Below are 26,942 nucleotides of genomic sequence, written 5' to 3' on the forward strand. Positions count from 1 at the left end.
TTTATTGGCCATTCATGCTTTCCTCTGTGAAGTTCAAATCTTAGGTCCATTTTTTTAATTGGTGTTGAGTTGTAAGAGTCCTTTATATATTCTGGATACAAGTCCTTTGTCAGATATAGGCATTGGAAATACTTTCTCCCAATCTGTGCACTGTCTTTTCATTTTCTTAATCATATATTTTAATAGCAGAAGTTTCAATTTTAATGAAGTTCAGTTTATCAATTTTTTCTTTATGGTTAGTGCTTTTTGTGTCCTAAGAAATGCTTGCCAATCCCTAGAGTTTTAGGGATATTTTCTTTTAGAAGTATTCTGGTTTTAGCTTTTATTTGTATCTCTGATCCATTTTGGGTTAACTTTTGTATATGGCGTGAAATACAGATTGAGGTTTATATTTTTCCATGTGAATACCCAGTGTTGCAGCACCATTTGTTGGGAAAACTGTCCTCCTCACCTTCAGTGACCTTAGTATGTTTGTCGAAAACCAATTTACTATATGTGGGTCTATTTCTAAATTGTATTCTTTTCCATAGATTTATATGTCTATTCTTTTGCTGCTCTTCTCTTTTAAGCCTTAACTTTTCTAAAAAATTTTTAATTGCAAACTCTCTTCTTTATGTAGATCTCAGCTCACTTTCATGAGTATTTGTACTTTTACAGGTATAAATATGCCAAACAATCAAATCTAATGTAGATGTGTTTCTCTCTGTGATTCCAAATCAACATCCTTTTATTCTCTACGCTTAGCATAGAGTTCTTAGTGTGCTAGCATTTCAACAGCAGCAGTAGTTATAGTTATGAATCCTTGTCTGATACTGTATCTCAAACCTTACAGAAGTCCAGGTTGATCATATCTGGGTTTTCACACTTGTCACTTCTCATAGCTGCTTCTTCTAAAATGTTAATTAGTTAAGCATGCTCCTTGCCTTTGTACATCCAGTTCTATTCTCTGCTCTTCTCCATATTCTGTCTCTAACTAATGACTGTAGACCCTTCGAATATCAAGAAAAGATTGATTTTCTAGGTTTCAAATATCTCAGTTATTTCTTTGCCCCTTACTTTTATCCCCTCCCATAAAAATAAGTTGTCTTCTTTTCAGGGTTTGTTTACTTATGTCAAAGAAGTTCAGAGCTGTATTTCTGACTCTTTTCCTTTTACCTGCAATTAAAATTTTTTTCAGGGAGTTTCATTTTCTAGCAAGAGCCATTACTAAATTCCTATAGATGTCAAAGTTATCCTTTTAAATCTGTTCTCTGAGATGATATCTCACCTAGTAAAGGGAAAAAACAGACCTCCATGCTGAGCTTAGACAAGGAAGTGGGTTTTGGTCTTGTTTTATGGGGATTTTTTTAGTTTATTGAGTTTTGTTTCTTATCATAAAGCAACACATGTTCATCATTGTAAAACTGTCCATAATCCCCATACTCAAGACCACCACCACAAATATTTTGGTGTGCTACTTCAAAAAATTATTTCTCAAATTTGAGTAATATATTAGAAAGGCATTCAATAAATAGTTTTAAATGAATGAATATTCTTTTTTCCAGTGAAATGTTCTGCCGGGCAACAAAGTCTTCCTACTTGAAAAGGGATGGTATTAGAAGCAGAGCCATCTTTGGGCTACAGGCAGAGCGTGAAGAGGGAACACCTAAGTTGTTCAGGGCCTGATCTCTGCTGATTGCATCTTTCCTTAATATTCTATGGATATTAACAGCATTAAAGTAATTTTATTTAGCATGTAAGAGATAGTCAATAAATGTTAGTTTTCTCTAGCAGTTTGTATATGTTTTATTTCCATCTTCTTTGCTTATTATTACTAAACTAAGAAACGTCTTCAGTTTGACTTTCTTCTTGATTTTCAGGTTGTCATTTCATAATACTAAGTGACATTGGCTATCACTAGTTCTTTGCATGATTGGAACAGAATGACATGGTCACATGAGGGAGGATCACTAGGCCAGGGTTAATGAACTCCCAGCCAAAAATTATTGTATTTAAGAAAAAAATTTTTTTTTTGGCCACGCCACACGGCTTGCAGGATCTTAGTCCCCTGACCAGGGATCGAACCTGTGCCCCTTGCAGAGGAAGTGTGAAGTCCTAACCACTGGACCACCAGGGAATTCCCTTTAAAAATTTTTAATTGCATATTAAATATTGAATAGGTAAACAATAATGACATGTACAAGGTATAAAGAGTAATAACACAGTGACCACCAGGACACTCACCAGTCAGCTTAAGAATTATAACACTACCAATACCCTAGTACCTATACCTTCTAAAGCTACCTATCTGCTCCTCCCTCCTCCCCAAAGCAAACTATTGATTCAGAATTGTATGGCTAAAATGTTTTTGCTCTTCCCTATGATTATGTATTTATTTGGATACCTAAAAATATATGGTTTTAGTTTTGCGTGGTTTTGAAATTTATAAATGGAATCAATGAATTTGTGTTTAAGTGGCTTTCTTCTTTTGCTCAGCATTGTATGTGAGATTCATTCATATGGGTAACTGTTGTTCATCTATTTTAGTTATATAGTATTCCATTGTATAAATATTCCATGATTTTTTCATCTATTCTTCTTTTGATGGACTTTTAGGTTGTTTGTAGTTTTTTGCTATTAAAAATCAAGACTGTGAATATTGTTATATTGTCTCCTGAACACATTCTGAGGGTTTCTTTCGGACAGAAAGTCTTAACCATTTTTGTGCCATGGACTCCTTGGGAAGTTTGGTGATTATTAGGGACTCCTCGAAATAAGGTTTGTTTGTTTCCTACCTTCCCCCACCTGCCACCTCACAAAAATAATTCAGGCCAAAGAAAAGACATTTTATCTGTATATCAGGAGTAGACTGAATTCCTGTTGACTGATAATCCTAAATTCTTAGCTGATATTTAAATATTAGATTTTAATGAGTAGCATTAGCAGTCTGGAAACTGGATTAGGGAAGCATATTTTTATAGGGAAAATGAATTCAGCTTTTGTAAGACTTAGGAAGAAATGTACTAATTTGCTATTCCTGGTGTTTATTTGTATCATATTTCTAAGCACTCCTCTCCCAAAGAAATCATCTTTCGTCACATGATACACAAGGCTGTTACTGGCAATGGGGCATTGAAGGGTTGCTAGTAGATGGGAATGTTGATTCTAGCTCAGAGAAGGAGCTGGCCGAGAGAATCAATCATCCAAAGCAAATATATATTCGTGTGTTTTATATATTTATTTAAATTCCAAGTAATACATCTAGAACATGCATAATTAGCTGGAGCAACAAAGTTGCCTTTTTTTTTTTTTTTTTTTTAACGGACATGGTCGCTCTTTATTTATTTATTTATTTGCGCTAAGCGGGCCTCTCACCGCTGTGGCCTCTCCCGCCGCGGAGCACAGGCTCCGGACACACAGGCTCAGCAGCCATGGCTCACGGGCCCAGCCACTCCGCGGCATGTGGGATCTTCCCGGACCGGGGCACGAACCTGTGTCCCCTGCATCGGCAGGCGGACTCCCAACCACTGCGCCACCAGGGAAGTCCCAAAGTTGCCTTTTAAGGAGGTATATTTACCCAAAGAAGTTGTGCATATTTCATAAAAAACAAACAGACCATGTAAAATAGAGTCTACGCTTGGTTAGATTTTTGATGTGTTTTCCCAGTAAAAAAGAATACATTCCTTAAATAATCATTTAGTTAGAAAATAAAGCATGTTTCATTAAGAAGTATCTGATACTTACTGTGCTTTTAATAATTCATTTATACAGTGTTCCAAGGAAACACTGATATCCTTGTTAACCTGTAAAAAAATTAGTAAATTTAAACCTGCTTGACCTTTAAGTCATCACAATACCTTTAAAAAGAAATTGCATGGGAAGGGAACTTAAATTAAATTATGAGACTAAGAATGTGGGAGGGATGGAGGAAGAAATGCAGAGATAAGGAGAGCAATCACTATGTGGTTTATGAGCACAGATTTCTTACCCTTGTACTTTAGAGCTAAAACAGACTGTGGAGACATCAATTCATCCATTTTTTTTTTAACATCTTTATTGGAGTATAATTGCTTTACAATGGTGTGTTAGTTTCTGCTTTATAACAAAGTGAATCAGCTATACATATACGCATATCCCCATCTCTCCTCCCTCTTGCGTCTCCCTCCCACCCTCCCTATCCCACCCCTCTAGGTGGTCACAAAGCACCGAGCTGATCTCCCTGTGCTATGCAGCTGCTTCCCACTAGCTATCTATTTTACATTTGGTAGTATATATAAGCCCATGCCACTCTCTCACTTCGTCCCAGCTTACACTTCCCCCTCCCCATGTCCTCAACTCCATTCTCTACGTCTGTGTCTTTATTCCTGTCCTGCCCCTAGGTTCTTCAGAACCCATTTTTTTTTCTTTCTTAGATTCCATGTATATGTGTTAGCATACAGTATTTGTTTTTAACTTCGTGACTTACTTCACTCTGTATGACAGACTCTAGGTCCATCCACCTCACTACAAATAACTCAATTTCATTTCTTTTTATGGCTGAGTAATATTCCATTGTATATATGTGCCACATCTTCTTTATCCATTCATCTGTCAGTGGACACTTAGGTTGCTTCCATGTCCTGGCTATTGTAAATAGTGCTGCAAAGAACATTGTGGTACCTGACTCTTTTTGAATTATGGCTTTCTCAGGGGATATGCCCAGTAGTGGGATTGCTGGGTCGTATGGTAGTTCTATTTTTAGTTTTTTAAGGAACCTCCATACTGTTCTCCATAGTGGCTGTATCAGTTTACATTCCCACCAGCAGTGCAAGAGTGTTCCCTTTTCTCCACACCCTCTCTAGCATTTATTGTCTGTAGATTTTTTTGATGATGACTCTTCTGACTGGTGTGAGGTGATACCTCATTGTAGTTTTGATTTGCATTTCTCTAATGATTAGTGATGTTGAGCATTCTTTCATGTGTTTGTTGGCAATCTGTATATCTTCTTTGGAGAAATGTCTGTTTAGGTCTTCTGCCCATTTTTGGATTGGGTTGTTTGTTTTTTGATATTGAGCTGCATGAGCTGCTTGGAATTTTGAAGATTAATCCTTTGTCAGTTGCTTCTTTTGCAAATATTTTCTCCCATTCTGAGGGTTGTCTTTTCATCCTGTTTATAGTTTCCTTTGCTGTGCAAAAGCTTTTAAGTTTCATTAGGTCCCATTTGTTTATTTTTGTTTTTATTTCCATTCCTCTAGGAGGTGGGTCAAAAAGGATCTTGCTGTGATTTATGTCATAGAGTGTTCTGCCTATGTTTTCCTCTAAGAGTTTTATAGCGTCTGGCCTTACATTTAGATCTTTAATCCATTTTGAGTTTATTTTTGTGTATGGTGTTAGGAAGTGTTCTAATTTCATTCTTTTACATGTAGCTGTCCAGTCTTCCCAGCATCACTTATTGAAGAGGCTGTCTTTTCTGCATTGTATGTTCTTGCCTCCTTTATCAAAGATAAGGTGACCATATGTGTATGGGTTTATCTCTGGGCTTTCTATCCTGTTCCATTGATCTATATTTCTTTTTTTGTGCCAGTACCATACTGTCTTGATTACTGTACCTTTGAGTATAGTCTGAAGTCAGGGAGCCTGATTCCTCCAGCTTTGTTTTTCTTTCTCAAGATTGCTTTGGTTATTCAAGGTCTTTTATGTTTCCATACAAATTGTGAAATTTTTTGTTCTAGTTTGGTGAAAAATGCCATTGGTAGTTTGATAGGGATTGCACTGAATCTATAGATTGCTTTGGGTAGTATAGTCATTTTCACAATGTTGATTTTTTCAATCCAAGAACATGGTATATCTCTCCATCTGTTTCTGTCATCTTTAGTTTCTCTCATCAGTGTCTTATAGTTTTCTGCATACAAGTTTTTTCTCTCCTTAGGTGGGTTTATTCTTAGGTATTTTATTCTTTTTGTTGCAGTGGTAAATGGGAGTGTTTCCTTAATTTCTCTTTCAGATTTTTCCTTATTAGTGTATAGGAATTCAAGAGATTTCTGAGCATTCATTTTGTATCCTGCTACTTTGCCAAATTCATTGATTAGCTCTAGTAGTTTTCTGGTAGAGTCTTTAGAATTCTCTATGTATAGTACCATGTCATCTGCAAACAGTCACAGCTTTAAATCTTCTTTTCTGATTTGGATTCCTTTATTTCCTTTTTTACTCTGACTGCTGTGGCTAAAACTTACAAAACTATGTTGAGTAATAGTGGTGAGAGTGGGCAACCGTGTCTTGTACCTGTTCTTCGTGGAAATAGTTTCAGTTTTTCACCACTGAGAATGATGTTGGCTGTGGGTTTGTCATATATGGCCTTTATTATGTTTAGGTAAGTTCCCTCTGTGCCTACTTTCTGGAGGGTTTTTATCATAAATGGGTGTTGACTTTTGTCAAAAGCTTTTTCTGCATCTATTGACATGATCATATGGTTTTTCTCCTTCAATTTGTTAATATGGTGTATCACGTTGATTGATTTGCGTATATTGAAGAATCCTTGCATTCCTGGGATAAACCCCACTTGATCATGGTGTATGATCCTTTGAATGTGCTGCTGGATTCTGTTTGCTAGTATTTTGTTGAGGATTTTTGCTTCTGTGTTCTTCAGTTATATTGGCCTGTAGTTTGCTTTCTTTGTGACATCTTTGTCTGGTTTTGGTATCAGGGTGATGGTGGCCTCGTAGAATGAGTTTGGGAGTGTTCCTCCCTCTGCTATATTTTGGAAGAGTTTGAGAAGAATAGGTGTTAGCTGTTCTCTAAATGTTTGATAGAATTTACCTGTGAAGCCATCTGGTCCAGGGCTTTTGTTTGTTGGAAGATTTTTAATCCCAGTCTCAATTTCAGTGCTTGTGATTGGTCTGTTTATATTTTCTATTTCTTCCTGATTCAGTCTCAGAACGTTGTGCTTTTCTAAGAATTTGTCCATTTCTTCCAGGTTGTCCATTTTATTGGCATATAGTTGTTTGTAGTAATCTCTTATCATCCTTTGTATTTCTGCAGTGTCAGTTGTTACTTCTGCTTTTTCATTTCTAACTCTATTGATTTGAGTCTTCTCCCTTTTGTTGTTGATGAGTCTGGCTAATGGTTTATCAATTTTGTTTATCTTCTCAAAGAACCACCTTTTTGTTTTATCGTTCTTTGCTATTGTTTTCTTCATTTGTTTTTCATTTATTTCTGATCTGATCTTTATGATTTCTTTCCTTCTGCTAACTTGGGGTTTTTTGGTTCTTCCTTCTCTAATTGCTTTAGGTGTAAGGTTAGGTTGTTTATTTGAGATGTTTCTTTTTTCTTGAGGTAGGCTTGTATTGCTATAAACTTCCCTCTTAGAACTGCTTTTGCTGCATCCCATAGGTTTTGGGTCATCATGTTTTCATTGTCATTTGTTTCTAGGTATTTTTTGATTTCCTCTTTGATTTCTTCAGTAATCTCTTGGTTATTAAGTAGTGTATTGTTTAGCCTCCATGTGTTTGTATTTTTTACAGGTATGTTTCCTGTAATTGATATATAGTCTCATAGCATTGTGGTTGGAAAAGATACTTGATACTATTTCGATTTTCTTAAGTTTACCAAGGCTTGATTTGTGACCCAAGATATGATCGATCCTGGTGAATGTTCCATGAGCACTTCAGAGGAAAGTGTAATCTGCTGTTTTTGGATGGAATGTCCTATAAATATCAGTTAAGTCCATCTTGTTTAATGTATCATTTAAAGCTTGTGTTTCCTTATTTATTTTCATTTTGGATGATCTGTCCATTGGTGAAAGTGGGGTGTTAAAGTCCCCTACCATGATTGTGTTACTGTCGATTTCCCCTTTTATGGCTGTTAGCATTTGCCTTATGTACTGAGGTGCTCCTATGTTGGGTGCATAAATATTTACAATTGTTATATCTTCTTCTTGGATTCATCCCTTGATCATTATGTAGTGTCTTTCTTTGTCTCTTGTAATAGCCTTTATTTTAAAGCCTATTTTCTCTGATATGAGAATTGCTACTCCAGCTTTCTTCCGATTTCCATTTGCGTGGAATATCTTTTTCCATCCCCTCACTTTCAGTCTGTATGTGTCCCTAAGTCTGAAGTGGGTCTCTTGTAGATAGCATATATATGGGTCGTGTTTTTATGTCCATTCAGCCAGTCTGTGTCTTTTGGTTGGAGCATTTAATCATTCATCTGTCAGTGGACATTTAGGTTGTTTCCACGTCTTGGCTATTTTGAATAGTGCCGCTGTGAACATAGGGGTGCATGTATCTTTTTTTTTTTTTTTTTTGCGGTACACGGGCCTCTCACTGTTGTGGCCTCTCCCATTGCAGAGCACAGGCTCCAGACGCACAGGCTCAGCGGCCATGGCTCATGAGCCCAGCCGCTCCGCGGCATGTGGGATCTTCCCGGACTGGGGCGCAAACCCGTGTCCCCTGCATCGGTAGGCGGACTCTCAACCACTGCACCACCAGGGAAGCCCTATCCTTAATTTTTTTCAAGTGTTCCGTCACAACTGTCACCCACCTATAATTAGTCCCTTCCCCCAACTCTGTTATTTCAGATAATTTACCAATTTGCCTTTATCCTGGGACTTCATTTCCAGAGCCGTCCACCCTCTAGCTCTGTCTGGACTCTGTCGCCAGCCTACTGCACAGCTCTTCCCCTGGAGGTTTCCCTCACTCTCTCTTAGGTTGGCACTTCTATTTTCTGGATCTCAGGTCTTTCTCTTTCTTGGTTCTCTCCCTCATTTTGCATCAAAACATTTTCAAGAAAGTTCCAAAGAGAACATGGGATAATTTTTCTGAGTGCCTGCATGTCTTAAGTTGACTGTAGTTTACCCTCAACACTCAGTTGATGAATTGGGCACAGACATAGACTGGAACTACTCTTCTCTCAGGATTTTGAAGGTATTCTCCGTTTTCTACTAGTGCAGCTGTTGAAAAGTCAGATTCTTGTTAGTCATATATGACCTGGTTTCTTTTAATTCATAGCAAATAGTTATTATGTTCTTTCTATGTGTCCAGCACTGTTCTAAGTGCTCTGCCCTGTTTAATGCTCATCTCTCATCTCTATGAGAGAGGGATTGTTTTCCCTATTGTACAGGAAGGCACCTGAGGCATGGAGAGGTTAAGTAGCTTGGAGATGGGAGAAGGCTGTTGACTGGGCACTTTACTGTTGGAGGATCTGGGGTAGTTGGCCATTTCACGGGGAGCCGTCCAAGTTTGAACATCTAGCCTCCTCTCTGGGGAGTTATACTCCCGCCTGCCTCTGTTCTTGGAACAAAATAAAGGTCTGAAAGAATCCCACTGTTAACTGTGCCGACTTCCAATTCATCCTCATCCTCTGCCAGTACCTCGTAGTGTCTGGTATCCTTGAGACCTGAGTCATTCCCATTCAGTTTCTCTAGAATACATCCCTTTATTCTCCCACCTGGGCAGGACAGTTGAAAGAATGATGAGAGATTGCAGAAATTTGCTTACTCCATTCACAGACTTTTATTTTTTTTATAGTCAAAACTTTTATATTTAGAATTAGCCAGCTGGACACAGTTTGAATGATCCCAGTTTTGTTGGCAACATCCAAAGCCTCATAGTCAGGAGCCAGTCAAACATATGCCTTCTTCTCTCGGTCAGGCCTGATCAGGGTGTTGACCTTAGCCACGTCAGCGTCATAGAGCTTCTTCACAGCCTGTTTAATTTGGTGCTTGTTGGCCTTGACATCCACAGTGAACCCCAGCGTGTTATTGTCTTCTGTTTTCTTTATGGCTGACTCAGTGGTGAGGGGCAACTTGGTGATGGCGTAGTGGTCAAGCTTGTTTCTCCTAGGGGCGCTCTTCTGAGGATATGTGGGCTGCTTCCTGAGCCACAGTGTTTTGGGCCATCAGAAGGCGGATGACATCCAGATCTTTTTTTGTTGCTGTGGATGCCTTTCAACACTGCTTTCTTGGCCTTCAAAGCCTTTGTTTTGGCTTCAGCTTTGGGAGGTCAGGGGTTTCCTTCTTCCCCTGCGGCGCCATCTTCGTGAAAAGTCATTCACAGACTTTAAAATAATCCTTTGGTGTTAGCCTCAGCACTACTTGGTCCTTACAAGTCCAAGCTTGTCATGGATTCTACAGGGCATACTTACTGCCTTCCTTTCTCAGGCATCCCCCTGGGTAGGTATTTAAGTAGTAGCCCAGGCAGCCCTGGTCAGTGAGTTGCCACTGCCCCAGCTGCTTGCACTTTGTATTACGAAACACAAATGTACAGGAAATGATAGGAAATAAGATAACCATGTAATTACCACCCAGCTTTATCAACCGTTAGCAAATTATTTAAGCAACTATTTCAAAATGCTCGATAAAAATAATCATACCTATGGTTGGTGCCTCCTAGATATCCCTTCCTGGTCTTATTTCATTCTCTTCCTAGCAGTTATTAGCATTCTAAATTGGTATGTATCGTTGCCATGCATATTTTTATACTATTGCTACAGATGTGTGTATCTATAAATAACGTATTGTTTTTAATATTTATAAACCTTATTAGAATCATTTATTTATACTGCTTTTTTCATTCAGCCTTACGCTTTTGAGACATACTCATATTAATTCATGGAGCTCTTTTTCATTCATTTTATTTATTTATTTTTCAAATATTTATTTATTTGGTTGTACCAGGTGTTAGTTGCAGCAGGCAGGCTCCTTAGTGGTGGCTTGCCAGCTCCTTAGTTGCAGCTCCAGGGCTCCTTAGTTGGAGCTTGCCAGCTCCTTAGTTGTGGCATGAGAACTCTTAGTTGCGGCATGCATGTGGGATCCAGTTCCATGACCAGGGGTCTAACCTGTGCCCCCTGCATTGGGAGCGCAGAGTCTTATCCACTATGCCACCAGGGAAGTCCCTCTTTTTCATTCATTTTAGCTTCTATATAAGTGTTCAGTTGTATGACCTAAGAGTTAACTTAGCCCTTCTTGTTTCAATAGACATTTCAGTTTATTTCCAATTTTCGGCTTTTACAACAGTGATGCAGTGAATATCCTTGCACATCTCTCTTATGCATGCATACAGTACACCAAGATATTGGTCTTCCTGGTCCTTGGGTAGCCACATGGGACCTGGACCCAGCAGAGCCCCTTAGGCTAGCCTCCTTTAGCCTACATAGTTTTATCCTTTTAGGGTTGCAAGGGGGAAAAAAATCATTGTTTCTAGTGGAATTGCTGAACTAAGGAGCTGCACATCTTCACACTTAACACGCAGTGCCACATTGCTCTCCAAAGTATTAATAATTGTACATGTTGCCAATGTGGAGTTCTTTTTTACCAAGACAATGTACTTCACTGATGGATGAGAACTTGGGCTTTAGTGTTAGACTAAACTTGAGTGGATGAGTTTGAGCCTGACTCCCTATGAGCTGCGTGATCTTGGGCAGACTTCTTATACTCTATAAATGCCTTTGTTTCCTCATACCTCAAAGAGGGATAGTAAAAATTGATAGCATTTTACAGAGATGTTTTGAAAATTAAATCAGTTCATACACGTTAACCTCTTTGAATACCGCATGGCCCCGTAAAGGGCCATTTCAAAAACAATGTTCACTATTATTGTTGTTTAAAAGGTGATTTCTGTCAGTCAGATGGATATGAAATGGAGTTTAGTGTGGTTTTAATTTACATCCCCATATTATTAGTGAGGTTGGGCATCTTTTCATATGTTTATTAGAGCTTTAGGTTTCCTCTTCTATTCTGTTGAATTGTTTCTTTTTCTAATGAACTGTAGGAGTTCTCTGGATATTCTCTTAGTATTTGAATACTAATTTTTTTGTCAGTTATGTGTAGTGAAGAGATTTTTTTCCAAGCCTGGGGCATGATTTTTAACTTTTATTTATGGTATTTATTGAACCACAGGAATCTTTAATGTAAGTTATAAACAGTTCCTTTAATATGTTGTGCATTTTATTTATGAAATCATTCCCTACATCAAGGTCTTAAAGACCTTCTCTTACATTTTCTTATAAAACTTGTTGAGTATTGCTTTTTTTTGGGTAAGGTATGCCTAGGCAGATATTGTTTTTATTTTTTAATAAATTTATTTATATCTATTTTTGGCTGCGGTGAGTCTTCATTGCTGCACGCGGGCTTTCTCTAGTTGCGGCGAGAGGGGGCTACTCTTCGTTCCATTGCGCGGGCTTCTCATTATGGTGGCTTCTCTTACTGCAGAGCCCGGGCTTTAGGTGCGCCGACTCAGTAGTTGTGGCTTGTGGGCTCTAGAGCGCAGGCTCAGTAGTTGTGGTGCATGGGCTTAGTTGCTCCACGGCATGTGGGATCTTCCCAGACCAGGGCTCGAACCCACGTCCCCTGCATTAGCAGGTGGATTCTTAACCACTGTGCCACAGGGAAGTCCAAGTATTGCTTTTTATATTTGTCTTTACCTGGAATTTATTTGGGAGTATGAGGTAAGGATGCCATTTTAGTTCTATTTTGTGTTTATGGACCATATGGTCTCTGTCCCAACTACATAATTCTGTCATTGTAGTACTGAAACAGGTTTCTTACCCTCTCTGACTCACCTTCTCCAAGTGAACATTAGAGATGATAACAGTACCTACTTAATAAGAAGGTTGTGAGGATTAAATAATAGACTAAATACACAATAAATAAGCAAATGGGTAGAGTTGTGTTCCAATAAAATTTTATTTACAAAAAACAGGCAGCAGGTTGAATTTGGCCCATGGGCTATAGTTTGCCAACCCCCGTTCTAGACAAATCTCCCATTCAGTGTAAATGTTATACCACGAATTAGTAAATTATATATCACATATGTATGATGTATGTTATATAAATTTATATAAATATACTCATATTATTAATATATAAATACATAATGTTATAAAAAATATACAATATGGATTTATTTGTTTGTATGTCCTGCCAATCCCAGAGAAAATAGCTACCCTCATTCTCTTTAAAAATTTTGTTTCCTCCAGCACATATTACTCACACAATCAAAAAATCTCTTTATTGAACCTTGATATACTCCAGTAATACAGAGTTTACTACATAATTCGTTACATATATAGACAGCCCAAATTGTTGGGTTTTTTTTAAGTTGTTTTGGTAACTTTTGGTAACTTTTACCCTTTACCCTAAAACTCTACCCTATGACACTGTGTGTTATAAGCCAGTGTCTCCTGACACAATAACCTTCTTAAGTTTACATCTCCTGCCCTCCTTGCCCAGGACAAACAGTTCTTGTTCTCATAGGAGTCTCTTATATGAATGACCTTGTCTCCTGCTGATTTTTATGCCCTCAATCAGATATCAAGGGTCTACTTTGTGAGCTAGTCACTCTGCTAGGTGCTGGGAGCACAGGGGTGAACAAGTTCCTAACACACTGCCGAGTTGTGGCCTGACCCGTCCAGGGTCCGGTGTGGGTGGCTCTCTCTCGGTCTGTACACTATGCTTTTGTTAATGTAACTTGAGACTGTGCCGCCTCTTTACGTTTCTCTTCATCTTCCTAAACTGAGGCTCTTATTAATTATCTCAAAGTAAGTGTGGCAGATATGAGGCCCGTTTTGGTTTTGTTCTCCTCAAATGAGGAAATTGAGGGTTAATGGTAAGAAGCTTGCCCAGAGTCATATAGCTGATAAATGGCCAAAGTGGAAATCAAAACTAGATCTTATGACTTCCAAATCCAGGATTATTTCTAACATTCCATGCTTCCTCCACATGCAAAACAGATTGTCATGAAGAACAGGACAATATGATTCCAAAACAGTCTTTGCCATGAAACACTAAGGAAGAATCAGCCTCATACAAAAGAAAACAGGACTTAAAGTACAACCTCTCTCTCTGACTGATGTCCAAAGACGTGTGAAGTTCCCTCGTTTGGATTAAGTATACGGCTCTCAGCTTGGACAAGCCACCATCCTTCCTGGTAAAGGTGTCAGAGCTAAACCACAGCACAGAAGTTTGGAACCCAAGGCAGACACCTCACCTTCATGGCCTACTTGTCAGAGTAGTAAAAGGTCACAGACCCTGGGCTCGGCTAGACCTAGGCGGGCTTCCTCCTTTACGTACCAGTGTTCTCACTACCACGCAGACGTCTGTTGAAAGTGTATTGTGTGCCAGGCACTGAATTACTCAGTCTATTATTTAATCCTCACAACATGCTCATGAGAGTAGATGCCATTATCATCTCTAATGTTCATTTAGAGACATAAAGAGGTTAAGTAACTTGCCTATAGTTAGCCAGCAGGTATAGAAGTATGTTCTTAACTAGTATCCTGTACTTGCCAACTTGTCCCAAACCAGTGAATATTAACCTCTCTAATCCCAAATCCCTTTTAATACTTCAGGTGTTTGAAAACTAGAGAATCCTCTTACTCTAAATGGATGAAAGAAAAAAATCATTTATCTGATCCCAAAATTCAAAGCATTACAAAGGTCTTAATATCCCTGATATCCTAGAAAATACTTATATCACCTTAGTGTTTGAATAGACCTTTGAAATATTTTGACCCTACCTATCTATAAATATATCTGTATCTGTATCAACAAGTCATTCCTCAGTGCCCTTACCTTCTGGTGACTGTTCTTACCATTGAAACGAAGTTTTCGTTGCTTTGACAAGCCACCAATGGCCTTATAATTAGTAAGTAAATGGTCGGTTCTCCATCTTTATTTTATTTGATTGTACCTGCAATAGAAGAATGTTATTCCTTATTTTTATTTCCTTCTTCGTATGTCTTCTTCCTTCTTCACAGATTTATCATATAGGAAGAAGTTGAAACAACAGTGGTTTGGCAAAATGTACAATACTACTAAATGTAAGGAACATGGTGGTTTGGGGAAGGCTAGAAGAAAATGAGAAGATATATGTGACAAGTTGAAGAAAAACTTTATTAATTGCAGCAATACATAGTATTTTTCTTGTGAAAAGAAAATGTTACTGTCAATTAACTCTTTCTTCTTTTCCAGTGAGGTTCTTGACTTAGACGCATCCTCTTCCCTTCAGAGAGCAGTGGCTTAGGCTTATGGCCGTGTTTACTGGGCTAGGACTGTCCAGGTGACAGGAGTAATCTTTGGTGCTCTCTTCTAGGTGTTTACCTTGCTGTGGATTGCTGACTGGATGGTCCATCATTTCTGGAGGAAAGGAAAGGACCCGGATAGCTTCTCCATCCCCTATCTGACGGCACTGGGTGATCTGCTCGGGACAGCCTTGTTAGCCTTAAGTTTTCATTTTCTTTGGCTTATTGGAGATCGAGATGGAGATGTTGGAGACTAATAAATCCTACAAACCGCTCTCAAGTTACCAAGAAGGAAAACACAAAGACAACCACTTATAGCTCTTTTTCAAAACTTTTATTTCAGTAGTTTGACTTCTGTGAGGGTAATCTTCAGTTGGCCCTGATTCCATTAAATGGCCTTAACATTTTATTTTTAAAGAATTTGTGCTGAAACCAGAATGAACAGTATTTGTGCTGCTTTTCATAGAATAAATGATAATTTGACATAGACATAGACTCAAACTCTGAAATAATTAGGAAAGAATATAGGATGTTTACAATGAATAATTTTAAAACCACAGACATAGCAGAAATGTAATGTATTACTGTTTAACTCATAATGCCACGTTAAAGGAAACAGAGTTCTGGTTTAGCCTTTCTTGTCTCACAGATGTGTTGTACTGCAAAGCAGACTTTAAAATGAAAGGGGCCCAACCAAGTTTGTAATAGTTCTAACTATGCCCACCTCTCTGCCAGCTGAGGATCCATTTACCAATTACTTTGCTCCTACCCTAACCTCAATATGTTCTGCTGAGTATGAGATAAACTCACTTTTACCTGTTTGTATGAATTTCCCTGTGCTGATGCTAATTTAATTTCAACTCTGCAAGTTCTCGGCAGGCTACCCTTTAAACACAGAATGGCCTTTAATGAAAGCAATGGGTCTTTTTTTTTTTTTTTTTTTTGGCCATGCCATGTGGCATGCTAGCTCTTAGTTGCCTGACCAAGGATCGAACCCATGCTCAGAGTGCTAACCACTGGACCGCCAGGGACGTCCCATCAGTGGGTCATTTTTGATCATTGATTTGTTGAAAGAATGTTGATCTTTTTCTGAAGACTTAATAGTCCAAAATAAGATAACCTGAGCTGTGTTTGTAGAAACAAGATGGTGTGAGAAATCGTGCATGCTTGTGTGTGTGTGTGTGTGTGTGTGTGTGGTGTGTGAAAGAGAGAGACAGAAGCTTTTGATGGAGAGCTAAATCTTTGCTAAAAATTGTTGATAGCAAAGATCATAGTGGGATATTAGCATTCTGTGGTTATTCTTTAGCGCATTTTATTGGTATGCTTTTGTCATGTGGTGCAAAAATTTTGCTACTGGCCAGAATTTAATATTTGTTACCTACCTTATAATTAATACTTTCTTTTCATTAAAAAAAACTGTACCATTTAATATAACCAAGCTATCATAAGATTTAGAATGAGCAAATGATTCATTCGCTCCTCTTAAGAACTCTGTTGAAACTGGTAGGCTTACCATTTTAAAGGAGAAATCGGTGGGGTTACTTTGGTTATTTTTCATGCCTGTGCACATCATCTGTTTGCACAGGCTGATGTCTACGTGGGAGACTATCAGGTACACTGCTATGTTTCTCAAATATTTTTCTAAAACTCTGATTGTATTCTGAACACTTGACCAACACCTTAGTCATTCAATAGGTAAGCATTTTTATATTACATATAGTTCATTTTTAAAAAAATGCAGTGGAATCTCTCAAGACTGTCAGATATTTAATAATTTAACTGATAAAGGGAAGAAGAAATGCACATCGACTTTGATCGTGTGGTTTAAGTTGTCAATTAGTGTTAACATTATATAAGTAGTAGGTTGTTTATAAATATATTGGGGGAAGTGTTCCTATTAAGCTCTTTAAAATAAGGGGACTGTGGTTTAGAGTTATATATTTTTGCTTATTTTGAAACTTTATTCCACTCTTCTGCCTTATAATGAAGCTGCTGAGGCAGAGAACTGAACTAATTATAGAATTTCTCCTTTGGAGAGTTATATTGTCACATAGTGAACATTCTTATAAAAGAAAGAATGATTAAGTTGATGAATATTTAGCTGCAAGATTTTTTATTTTTAAAATATCCATGAATAATTTCTTCGATTTTATTGTAAAGCATTTGTAAATTACTTATTTACATTTGGGCTATATGATTCAGAAGGATTTATGTTTCCCAGTGATTTATATTTTCATTTTTTTAACCTAAAGAAGTACACAGCAAACCACATTTTTAAAGCATTTACCAACAACTTTAGTGCATTACATATTCCAAAACACATTCAAATACATGTATTATTTAGTACTCACAACAGTACATGTGAAATAGGTCAGGTAGATATTCCTATCTCTATTTTACAGCAGAAGAAACTGAAAATCAGAGAAGGTACATTTTTAATGTTGCACAACTACAGAGTACCCACATTGTGATTAAGTACAGGTCTCCAGTCTCCTAAGCCAGTGCTATTTCTGTGACCCTCCAAATGTACCAAGAGTACCTAACTCATTAACTGAGAGGAAATCAACTAGGGGAACAGGATTTTCTAAAGTAGAATAGAGTATTGCTACATCTCTCCAATTTCAGACAGGGAAATCTTCATTTAATATATCTTGATGGTAAGTATAGCCAACTCTAAATTATTCATGTTCCTAAGACCAAGGAAATCAAAGATAAATGAATACTTTGGAAGAAAGAACAATGCCTTATTTCATAGAATATTTAATTGCCGCCACCCTTCCCAGATCTAGCCATTTTCCATGAGATGCTAATAGATAACTAGGATGACTGATACGCGTTCTGTGCACTCTCTGTTTTGCTACCCAATCTTGGTTACAGCAACAAAATGTCTAAAAGACATGTAATGGGAAAAAAAATAAAGGCATGGAAAAATCAGTCACCAATCAGCTGAATTAATTTATAAAAGAGGTTTAAATTCCTTTTAAAAAATTTTACCGGTTTTTTGAAAGCCTTCACATAAGTATGGAACCAATAAGATAACTTTGCCTACCCACAAAAATCATTTATTATCAGTCTTACATACAGCGAATTCACAATATTTATTTTTATACAACATAAGTTTGCTTTCTGAACTTCTTCCCTTCACGAATTAATCAGGCACTTTATTTAAATACAGATAGTCTTTTCAAAGACATTTTTTATTTTTCCCTACAATCATTTTTTTCTTTAAGAAATAAAGTTTCTTAGAACCTAATACAATAGAAACTGATGGTAATGTATCTTCTGGGAGACATCAAAAATTCTACGACGTAGACTATCAGTGATGTAGCCAAGTGAAGTACATTTTGAAGGGCCTTTCGGTAATTGGGCTTCCTTGCCTTATAATATAGCTCTAGTATAGTATACCCATTTATAAAAGGCATCTACCATCTTTGAATTGTTGTAAACCAAATAATAAAATTTAAGATGTATTTACCCAGCCTTGTTGTACTTACTTCTTGATAAACCAGATGAACACTGAGCCTGTGTGGAACTCAGAAGAGACTGGGTGGTCCGTGTATATACGTTGTGTTTATGAGCATAATAAATTGGGCTTTGACCATACCTAGAGCTCCACTCCATTGCTTTACCACTTTTTCACTGTTAGGTTCTCTCCTCATTATTCAGCTTAGGTTCCTTGGCCCATCAACCAATACATCCTCAACTGCCTCCTTCATACTTACTGGACAGCTCTGGTTAAATACAGCTCTCTGCCTATCCTTTGCCTGCATTTGAACAGCTGAATATGGTTCATGAAGAACCCATGACTGCTAGGACAGATCTTTACATTCATAACCTCAGACATCAAGTTAACCCTCAGCTGCCCAGCAGCCTCCTCTATTTCTCTAATCACTTCACTCTCTGGGAGATCAGGCTTTTGTCCCCACCACTTTACTGAAAGTACTCCCGTCAGGGTCACCAGCAGTCTCCATGTTGCAAATCCAGAGATCAGTTCTCAATAAAAATCCTCATCTTACTCAGCCTCTAAAGGTATATGACAGAGTCTCCTTCCTCCTTGAAATACTTTCTTCACTTGGCTTACAAAAGCATCTGCCTTTTGCTTTCTTTTCTGCACCGCTGGAAGCCTCCTCTCTGTCTTGCTGGTGGTTCCTCCACCTCTCAATCTCTAAGTGTTGGAATGACTTACATCTCAGTTTTTATTACCATTTCTCTATTTTTTATCCCTAGGTGACCTCACCTATCTCATTGTTTCAAATGCCATCTATACCTATTATTCCTAAATTTCTCAGTCTAGACTCTCACCCGAGTTCCACATTTGTATTTCCATACTAAACAACCAATGGATCACTGAAGAAATCACAGAGGAAATCAAAAAATGCTTAGAGACAAATGAAAATGAAAACACAACGATCCAAAACCTATGGGATGCAGCAAAAGCAGTTCTAAAAGGAAAGTTTATAGCAATACAGTCTTACCTCAGGAAACAAGAAAAACATAACCTTACACCTAAAGCAACTACAGAAAGAAGAACAAACAAAACCCAAAGTTAGTAGAAGGAAAGAAATCATAAATATCAGAGCAGAAATAAATGAAATAGAAATGAAGAAAACAATAGAAAAGGTCAATGAAACTAAAAGCTGGTTCTTTGAAAAGATAAAATTGATAAATCTTTAGCCAGACTCATGAAGAAAAAAAATGCAGGTGGCTTAAATCAATAAAATTAGAAATGAAAAAGGAGAATTTACAACTGAAACCACAGAAATACAAGGGATCATAAGAGACTACTGCAAGCAGCTTTGTGCCAATAAAATAGACAACCTGGAAGAAATGGACAAGTTCTTAGAAAGGTACAATCTTCCAAGACTGAACCAGGAAGAAATAGAAAATATGAACAGACCAATCACAAGCCCTGAAATTGAAACTGATTTTAAAAACTTCCAACAAAAGTCCAGGACCGGATGGCTTCACAGGTGAATTCTATCAAACATTTAGAGAAGAGTTAACCCCTATCCTTCTGAAACTATTCCAAAAAATTACAGGGGAACACTCCAAAACTCATTCTATGAGGCCACCATCACCCTGATACCAAAACCAGACAAAGATACCATAAAAAAAGAAAATTACAGGCCAATATCACTGATGAACATAGATGCAAAAATCCTCAACAAAATACTAGCAAACTGAATCCAACGATACATTAAAAGGATCATACACCATGATCAACTGGGATTTTATTTTAAAGACTTATTTTTATGTGGACAATTTTTTAAGTTTTTATTGAATTTGTTACAATATTGCTTCTGTTTTATTTTTTGGCCGTGAGGCATGTGGGATCTTAGCTCCCCAACCAGGGATCGAACCCACACCCCCTGCATTGGAAGGTGAAGTCTTAACCACTGGACCGCCAGGGAAGTCCTGATGAAGTAGGATCAGGACAAGTAGGATTTATCCCAGGGATGCAAGTATTCTTCAATATCAGCAAATCAATCAGTGTGATACACCGCATTAACAAACTGAAGAATAAAAACCATATGATCATCTCAACAGATGCAGAAAAAGCTTTTGACAAAATTCAATACCCATTTATGATAAAAACTCTCCAGAGTTTTTATCTCCAGGTTTTATCATACCTCAACATAATAAAGGCCATATACGACAAACCCACAGCTAACATCATACGCAACGGTGAAAAGTTGAAAGCATTTCCTCTAAGAGCAGGAACAAGACAAGGATGTCTACTCTGCGCCACTTTTATTCAACATAGTTTTGGAAGTCCTAGCCACAGCAATCAGAGAAGAAAAAAGGAATCCAAATCGGAAAAGAAGAAATAAAACTGTCACTGTTTGCAGATGACATGATACTATACATAGAGAATCCTAAAGATGCTATCAGAAAACTACTAGAGCTCATCAATGAATTTGGTAAGGTTGCAGGATACAAAATTAATACACAGAAATTTCTTGCATTTCTATACAATAACAATGAAAGCTCAGAAAGAGAAATTAAGGAAACACGTTTGTATTTCCAAATGCCTGCTGAACAACTCCACTTGACTACTAGGTATCTTAAACATTTGAACAACAGTATCAACCTCTTTGACCTAATTGACATGTATAGAACACTATTCCAACAACTACAGAATACACATTAAGGGCTAATCTCCTTAATATATAAAGAACTTCTGTAAATCAGGAAGAAAAAGACCAACAACCCAATAGTATAATACCCAAAGACAGATTGTTCATCGTAAAAACCAAATAGGTGCTCAATAATTGCTCAAAATAAAAGAAGTGCTAATTAAAACCACACTGGGACTTCCCTGGTGGTCCAGTGGTTAAGACTCTGCACTTCCACTACAGGGGGCATGGGTTCCATCCCTGGTCAGGGAAGATCCCGCATGCCGCGCAGCATGGCCAAAAAAATAAATTAAATAAAAAATAAAATAAATACATTTTTAAAAATTTCTTCAACTGGACAACCTGTTTACTTCCCCAGGGCGTTTGCCTGTGCTGCATCCATGTCTTTGAAAGCTCTTCCCCTCACTCTTTCCAAGCTAATCCCTTAGAAAAAAAAAGAAAACCAGCCTGAGATACTACTTCTTACCTATCAAATTGACAAAAATACAAAGTCAGAACATTCTCTTGGCAAGGCTGTAGGGAAACAGACAAAATTGCTAGTGGTAAGTGATAAATTTACCACGATAAAATGATAACTCTGTACAGGGGAATCTGGCCATATCTACTAAAATTACAGATGCACTTACCATTTGATCCTATAGTCCCACCATCAGACCCAGGCAAGTGAAGCCCCCGCCCTGAGCCCTCTGCCACGTGCAGTGATTATAAAGGTATGGCCAGTGGGCTAAATCCAGTTCACCGCCTATTTTCGTAAATAGTTTTATTAGATTGTTGCCATGCCTATTTGCTTACTGTAACCAAATATTTTTGGGTGCTTTTCCTCTATAACAGCAGAATTGAGTAGCTGACAAAGAGACCAAACAACCTGCAAAACCTAAAGTATTTACTCTCTGGGCCTTACACACAAAAAAGTTCACCCACACCTGCTTCCTCAGATTTTACTTCTAAGTCCCCCTCCGGTACCTGGGACTAGCCAAGAGCAGCAGTGCCATCCAGGTAGGCTGCCCAACCTGAATCTGGTCCTGTATGGGCTCCAGTTGCCAGAAGCAGACAGTCCTTGGACTTGAACCTCAGATCTCTTTTGTCAGCATTCTGATTGCAGCATCATTTCTGGCCTAGAGCATCCAAATGTGGGAAGGTGGTGGCAGGCATCCTTTACTCTCTGCCCCCACTGCTTGCAGCCAGGAGGGTCTCCCCACCCTCCTACAGGCTCCATGCTGTATGTCAGGCAGTCCTCCAGGGGTGGCCACTGCTTTGTCCCCAGAAGGCTCCACAATTGGCCCTTCCAATGGGTGTCCTTTCTTGCCTCCAGTTGATGTGGTAATGCCATGCTCTCCCAGGTCAGTCTTAAATTGTACTGGACAGACATTAACTGTGTGGATGGGACCATTCTTCTCAATATGCTCCTGGGCCCTCGCCTAGGCTCCCCACTGGTGACAGTGTGTGAAAGTCAGGGGTTGTTAACAAAATATCCAACGACACTTGTTAAAGATGGTGAGGTGTCGTCTTGACTCAGGCCCATCGTGATAGATATAGGGACAACTGCAGTGGGATTTTACAGTGAGGGAGAGAGGTGGGGCTCAACTCCAAATACAGCACAAGCAAAAGAGCAGGGTGAGTGTGAGTGGGTGGAAAATTACTACGAGGAAACATCAGGAATAAGAGCAATTCTGGCTAAACTGACCTAACGGGATTCTTTGCTGAAGACAGGCCAGGGTGATCAAACACTGCCTGGGAGAAGGTGGAGGATGAAGAACCCATCAGATATCGAGAGTGATCAGATATCAAGGGTAGGGGGTTCTGGTTAAACTGACTTAGAGTTCTTGCTAAAACTGGGTTTTACAAGGAAGTGCATAGATGGACCTAGGAGAAGTTTCCAGAGCCTGACAAAAATTTGAATCTTTGTCAGGGTGCAGTCAACACTGAAAGAAATCACACCTAGAAATGCAGTAACCACAGCCTAAGGGTTCAAGAGACGGCATGGTTGGAAAACGTCTTGTTCTGCATTTACACTACAGAATTCCAAATGGCAAATTTTATATGATCAGAAAACAAATTATCGTTCACGGTTTCCTGCACACCTCTGGTAAGACGAGTGTTTGTGGCTGCCATTAACAAAGCATGAGAACAACCTTTGAGAAAGCTGTTGGAAGTCCATATTCACTGGGGTAAGATGGATGATGCGGCAACACCAGTAACGTCGTAAACAGCAGTAAATAAATGGTATTAGGGAACTGCAGAGGCCAGAAAATCTATACTGTTTCCACACAAATAGGTCCTGAAGAGCCAGAGCATTGCAAGTAATAACAGTTTTACTCTCTTTATCTTCACAGTGGGAGACATTAGCCAGGAATGACACATTTGACGATAAAGAACACAGAAGATGGTGCCTGGACCCTCTGAAGAATCTTTGCATTCATTGAACAATCAACAAAGATGTAAGTACCTCTTTTCTACTCATTATACCAAATTTTCATCGATATATCGATACTTCACATGGGCCCAAGACTTTTGTAAAATGTTTAAAATTCAAATTGCTTATGAGGTCCAGGGCCTTGCAAAGCTTTTCCTGGAGCCCCGCACACCCTAGAGGTCACGCGACCTCCAATTTTTGGAATCTAAATACAGATATTCCCAAATATCTATGTAATGGCATACTTCAAAGTTATTCATTGTAGCTTTGTTTATAATAGCAAAGGAAAACAACTCAGGGTCTTGGTGGAATAAATTGTGGTACAACCACACCATTGAACATAGCACAACTGGGAGACAAGAGGAGTGAGAATTAGCTCTACAAACTGATAGGGGGAGACATCCAGGAGAAAGAATGAGGTGAAAAAAGCAAGGCATGGAAAAGTGTGTAAAATAGTCTCCTTTTTTGTAAGAATGAGGGAAATAAGGATAAATATTTGAGAAAGAAACACTGGAAGGGAAAAAGGGGGCGGGGGAATTGTTACCTATGGGGACAAAGCAATAGGGTGCTCAGGGACAAGGACAGGAGCAAGACTTGTCAGTGCATACCTTTTATGTCATTTTGATTTTTGAACCGTGTGGGTAATACTTCTTCAAAAACTAATGCAGGGCTTCCCTGGTGGCACAGTCGTTGAGAGTCCGCCTGCCGATGCAGGGGACACGGGTTCTTGCCCCTGTCCGGGAAGATCCCACATGCCGCGGAGCGGCTGGGCCCGTGAGCCATGGCCGCTGGGCCTGCGCGTCCAGAGCCTGTGCTCCGCAACGGGAGAGGCCACAACAGTGAGAGGCCCGTGTACCGCGAAAAAAAAAAAAAATAATAATAATGCAAAAATTTTACCTGAAAAATATATTCTTTGACCTACTGTTTCCACTTCTAGAAATCTGTTCTAAGCGAATAATCAGAATGTACATTGCAGCAATTTTCAGCTTGAAATTTCTCATTTGCAAACAGCCTAAAAGTTAAAAAAAGATTAAATATTTAAAGATTAGATACAGTACATTATACAGTCAATGAATTCATATTTGAAAAATCCTTTGATGAGCTAGAGAAATATTTGTGACAATGTGCGACCAGCACTGTGTACAAAATGACTGATAGAATGATTCCAATTTTTAAAATCATCAAAATATTTTAAATGTTTTTTCCTCTGGATGAGACGATTACAGATACTTTTTTCTTTTTAGAACTCTTCTGGATTGTCCAAATTTTCATTATTTTTTGAGTTCCTTCATAATTATTACTTTTCTAGACAATCAATCCCTATCTCTAATGAGTATTTAGTCATTGTTCAGGCTCTTAAAAAGAAGAAAAAAAAAAAGATCATGGGCTGTCAGGTGCAAAGAGGAAATGGCGAGGAAGAGGAGAAGCCTGCTGTCCAGAGAGTTGGCGACTCTGTCCCCTCTCCTGTCAAATTGCCAGGTCTCTGTACAGTGGGCTGTTCCTGCCCCCTCTCCCTCACCATTTCCTCTCTGCTTTGCACATGACACCCCACGACCTTTTCTCTTTCCTCATCTTCTTTGACCTCTGGGCTACATCTCAGGTGTGCCAAGATTTTCTTACTTATGACTTTGGTTTCCTAGGTATAATGACAGGCAGGAAATAAGCAGCTTTACCCCTTCCTAGCTGTGTGTCAGTGGGTCACATCACTCATCCTAGCCTTTTAATTCAACAAATATTTGAATCTACCTAGCCGATTGATTCAATTTAACTCAAATATTTATTGAGCTCCTCTTTTATGCCAGGCATTATTCTAGGAGCTGGGGCACATTGGTAAACAACTCAGATAATAAAGTCTGTGTGGGAGCTATATTCTAGAGTGGAGATTGAAAGTCAGTCAGATGATGATATCAGTAGAGCAGAGGGAAGCAGAGTACCTTCCACGAGATGTTCAGAGAAGAGGCCCTCTGTAGGGCTTTGAGCTACAATCTGTGTTTCTAGAAAGGGCCACATGTGAAAACCTACGGAGGCTTAGCATTTCAGACAAAGGAAATGCAAATGCAAAGTCCTTGAGGAGAGAATGAGCTTGATCTACTCTAGAAACTGATGGAAGGCTAGTGTCTAACTAGACGACATGCTGCTTTTTTTAAAGTATTTTACATTTTATAATTTTTTCAAAATATTTCTATAACTTTTTAAAAATTAATTTTTATTGGAGTCTAGTTGCTTTATAATGTTGTGTTAGCTTCTACTGCACAGCAAAATGAATCAGCCATATATATACATATATCCCCTCCCTTTTGGATTTCCCTTCTATTTAGGTCACCACAGAGCATTAAGTAGAGTTCCCTGTGCTACACAGTACGTTCCCCTCAGTTGTCTATTTTGTACATAGTATCAATAGTGTATATGTGTCAATCCCAATCTCCAGATTCCTCCCACCCCACCCCTTACCCCCTTGGTGTCCATAAATTTGTCCTCTACGTCTGTGTCTCTATTTCTGCTTGGCAAATAAGGTTAGACGACATGCTTCTTAAGAAGAGGAACCACGTCATACTTTTCCTTTATTCTCCAAAGCACTGTGTATGAGTGCATACACAATTACATATTGTTTGGTAACGGTGAGCAATTTTCTACCATGTTCAGAGCATATATGATTGTGATTCAAGAGAAATTCTTTTAACTATGGTAGATTTAAATTTCACTTAAATTCAAAGATTGACTTACAACTAAAGTCTTCCATCACTTAGCTAATCCAGACTGAAAGATGGAGTGCTACATTTACCTGTGGGTGTTGTTGACAGGGAGCATGGAAACGCCCTCTGGCCTGGGCTGTGTTGTCTCTCTTTTCAGTATATATCTGACATCAGAATCTCCATTTTAATAAACATTACACTAACTTTGGAGCCATATTGAGCTCCTAATTTGGTATTCTATCCCTCATTAAACCTATTTTCGATGATTCAAATAGTTACCAAAATTACATTTTTTCAACGGAGGGGCTCTGTCTATGTTGTATTAATTATTGGCCACCTCATTGTTATACAGGAGAACCATTACTCATCATTAAACTTATTTTTAATTTTTTAAATTTGTGCACTTTTTTATTGTGGTAAAATATACATAACATAAAATTTCGCATTTTAACCATTTTTAGTGCATAGTTCTGTGGCATTAAGTACATTAAGTTCATTCACATTGCTGTACACCCGTCACCACTATCCATCTCCAGAACTTTTCCATCATCCCCCATTATCAAATTTAAAAATATGTTTTAATCCCGTTGTTACCATCCATAGAACATTTACCTAAAGATGCCCATGTAGAGGGAGCAGTTGGACTGTAAATCAATCACTGCAATTTGCCTTTATGACTTTTCACTTAGGATGCATATTTGGAGCCAACATACATTTTATCCATAG

The 26,942-nt window shown here is 38.4% G+C and overlaps 1 protein-coding gene and 1 pseudogene across 1 annotated transcript in view; one reads left to right on the top strand and one right to left on the bottom strand.

The window, feature by feature from the left end:
• The window catches only part of SLC41A2 (solute carrier family 41 member 2), a 102,807-nt gene extending 87,577 nt beyond the window's left edge, over positions 1-15,230 (top strand). The window contains exon 10 of the mRNA XM_065887268.1: positions 15,045-15,230. Within this exon, the coding sequence (XP_065743340.1) occupies positions 15,045-15,230 (186 nt within the window). The remainder of the gene's footprint in view (positions 1-15,044) is intronic.
• On the bottom strand, positions 9,391-9,988 carry LOC136130647 (large ribosomal subunit protein uL23 pseudogene; annotated as a pseudogene).
• Positions 15,231-26,942: the final 11,712 nt, after the last annotated feature.

The sequence above is a fragment of the Phocoena phocoena genome, chromosome 11, assembly GCF_963924675.1.
Source record: "Phocoena phocoena chromosome 11, mPhoPho1.1, whole genome shotgun sequence".
NCBI lineage: Eukaryota > Metazoa > Chordata > Mammalia > Artiodactyla > Phocoenidae > Phocoena > Phocoena phocoena.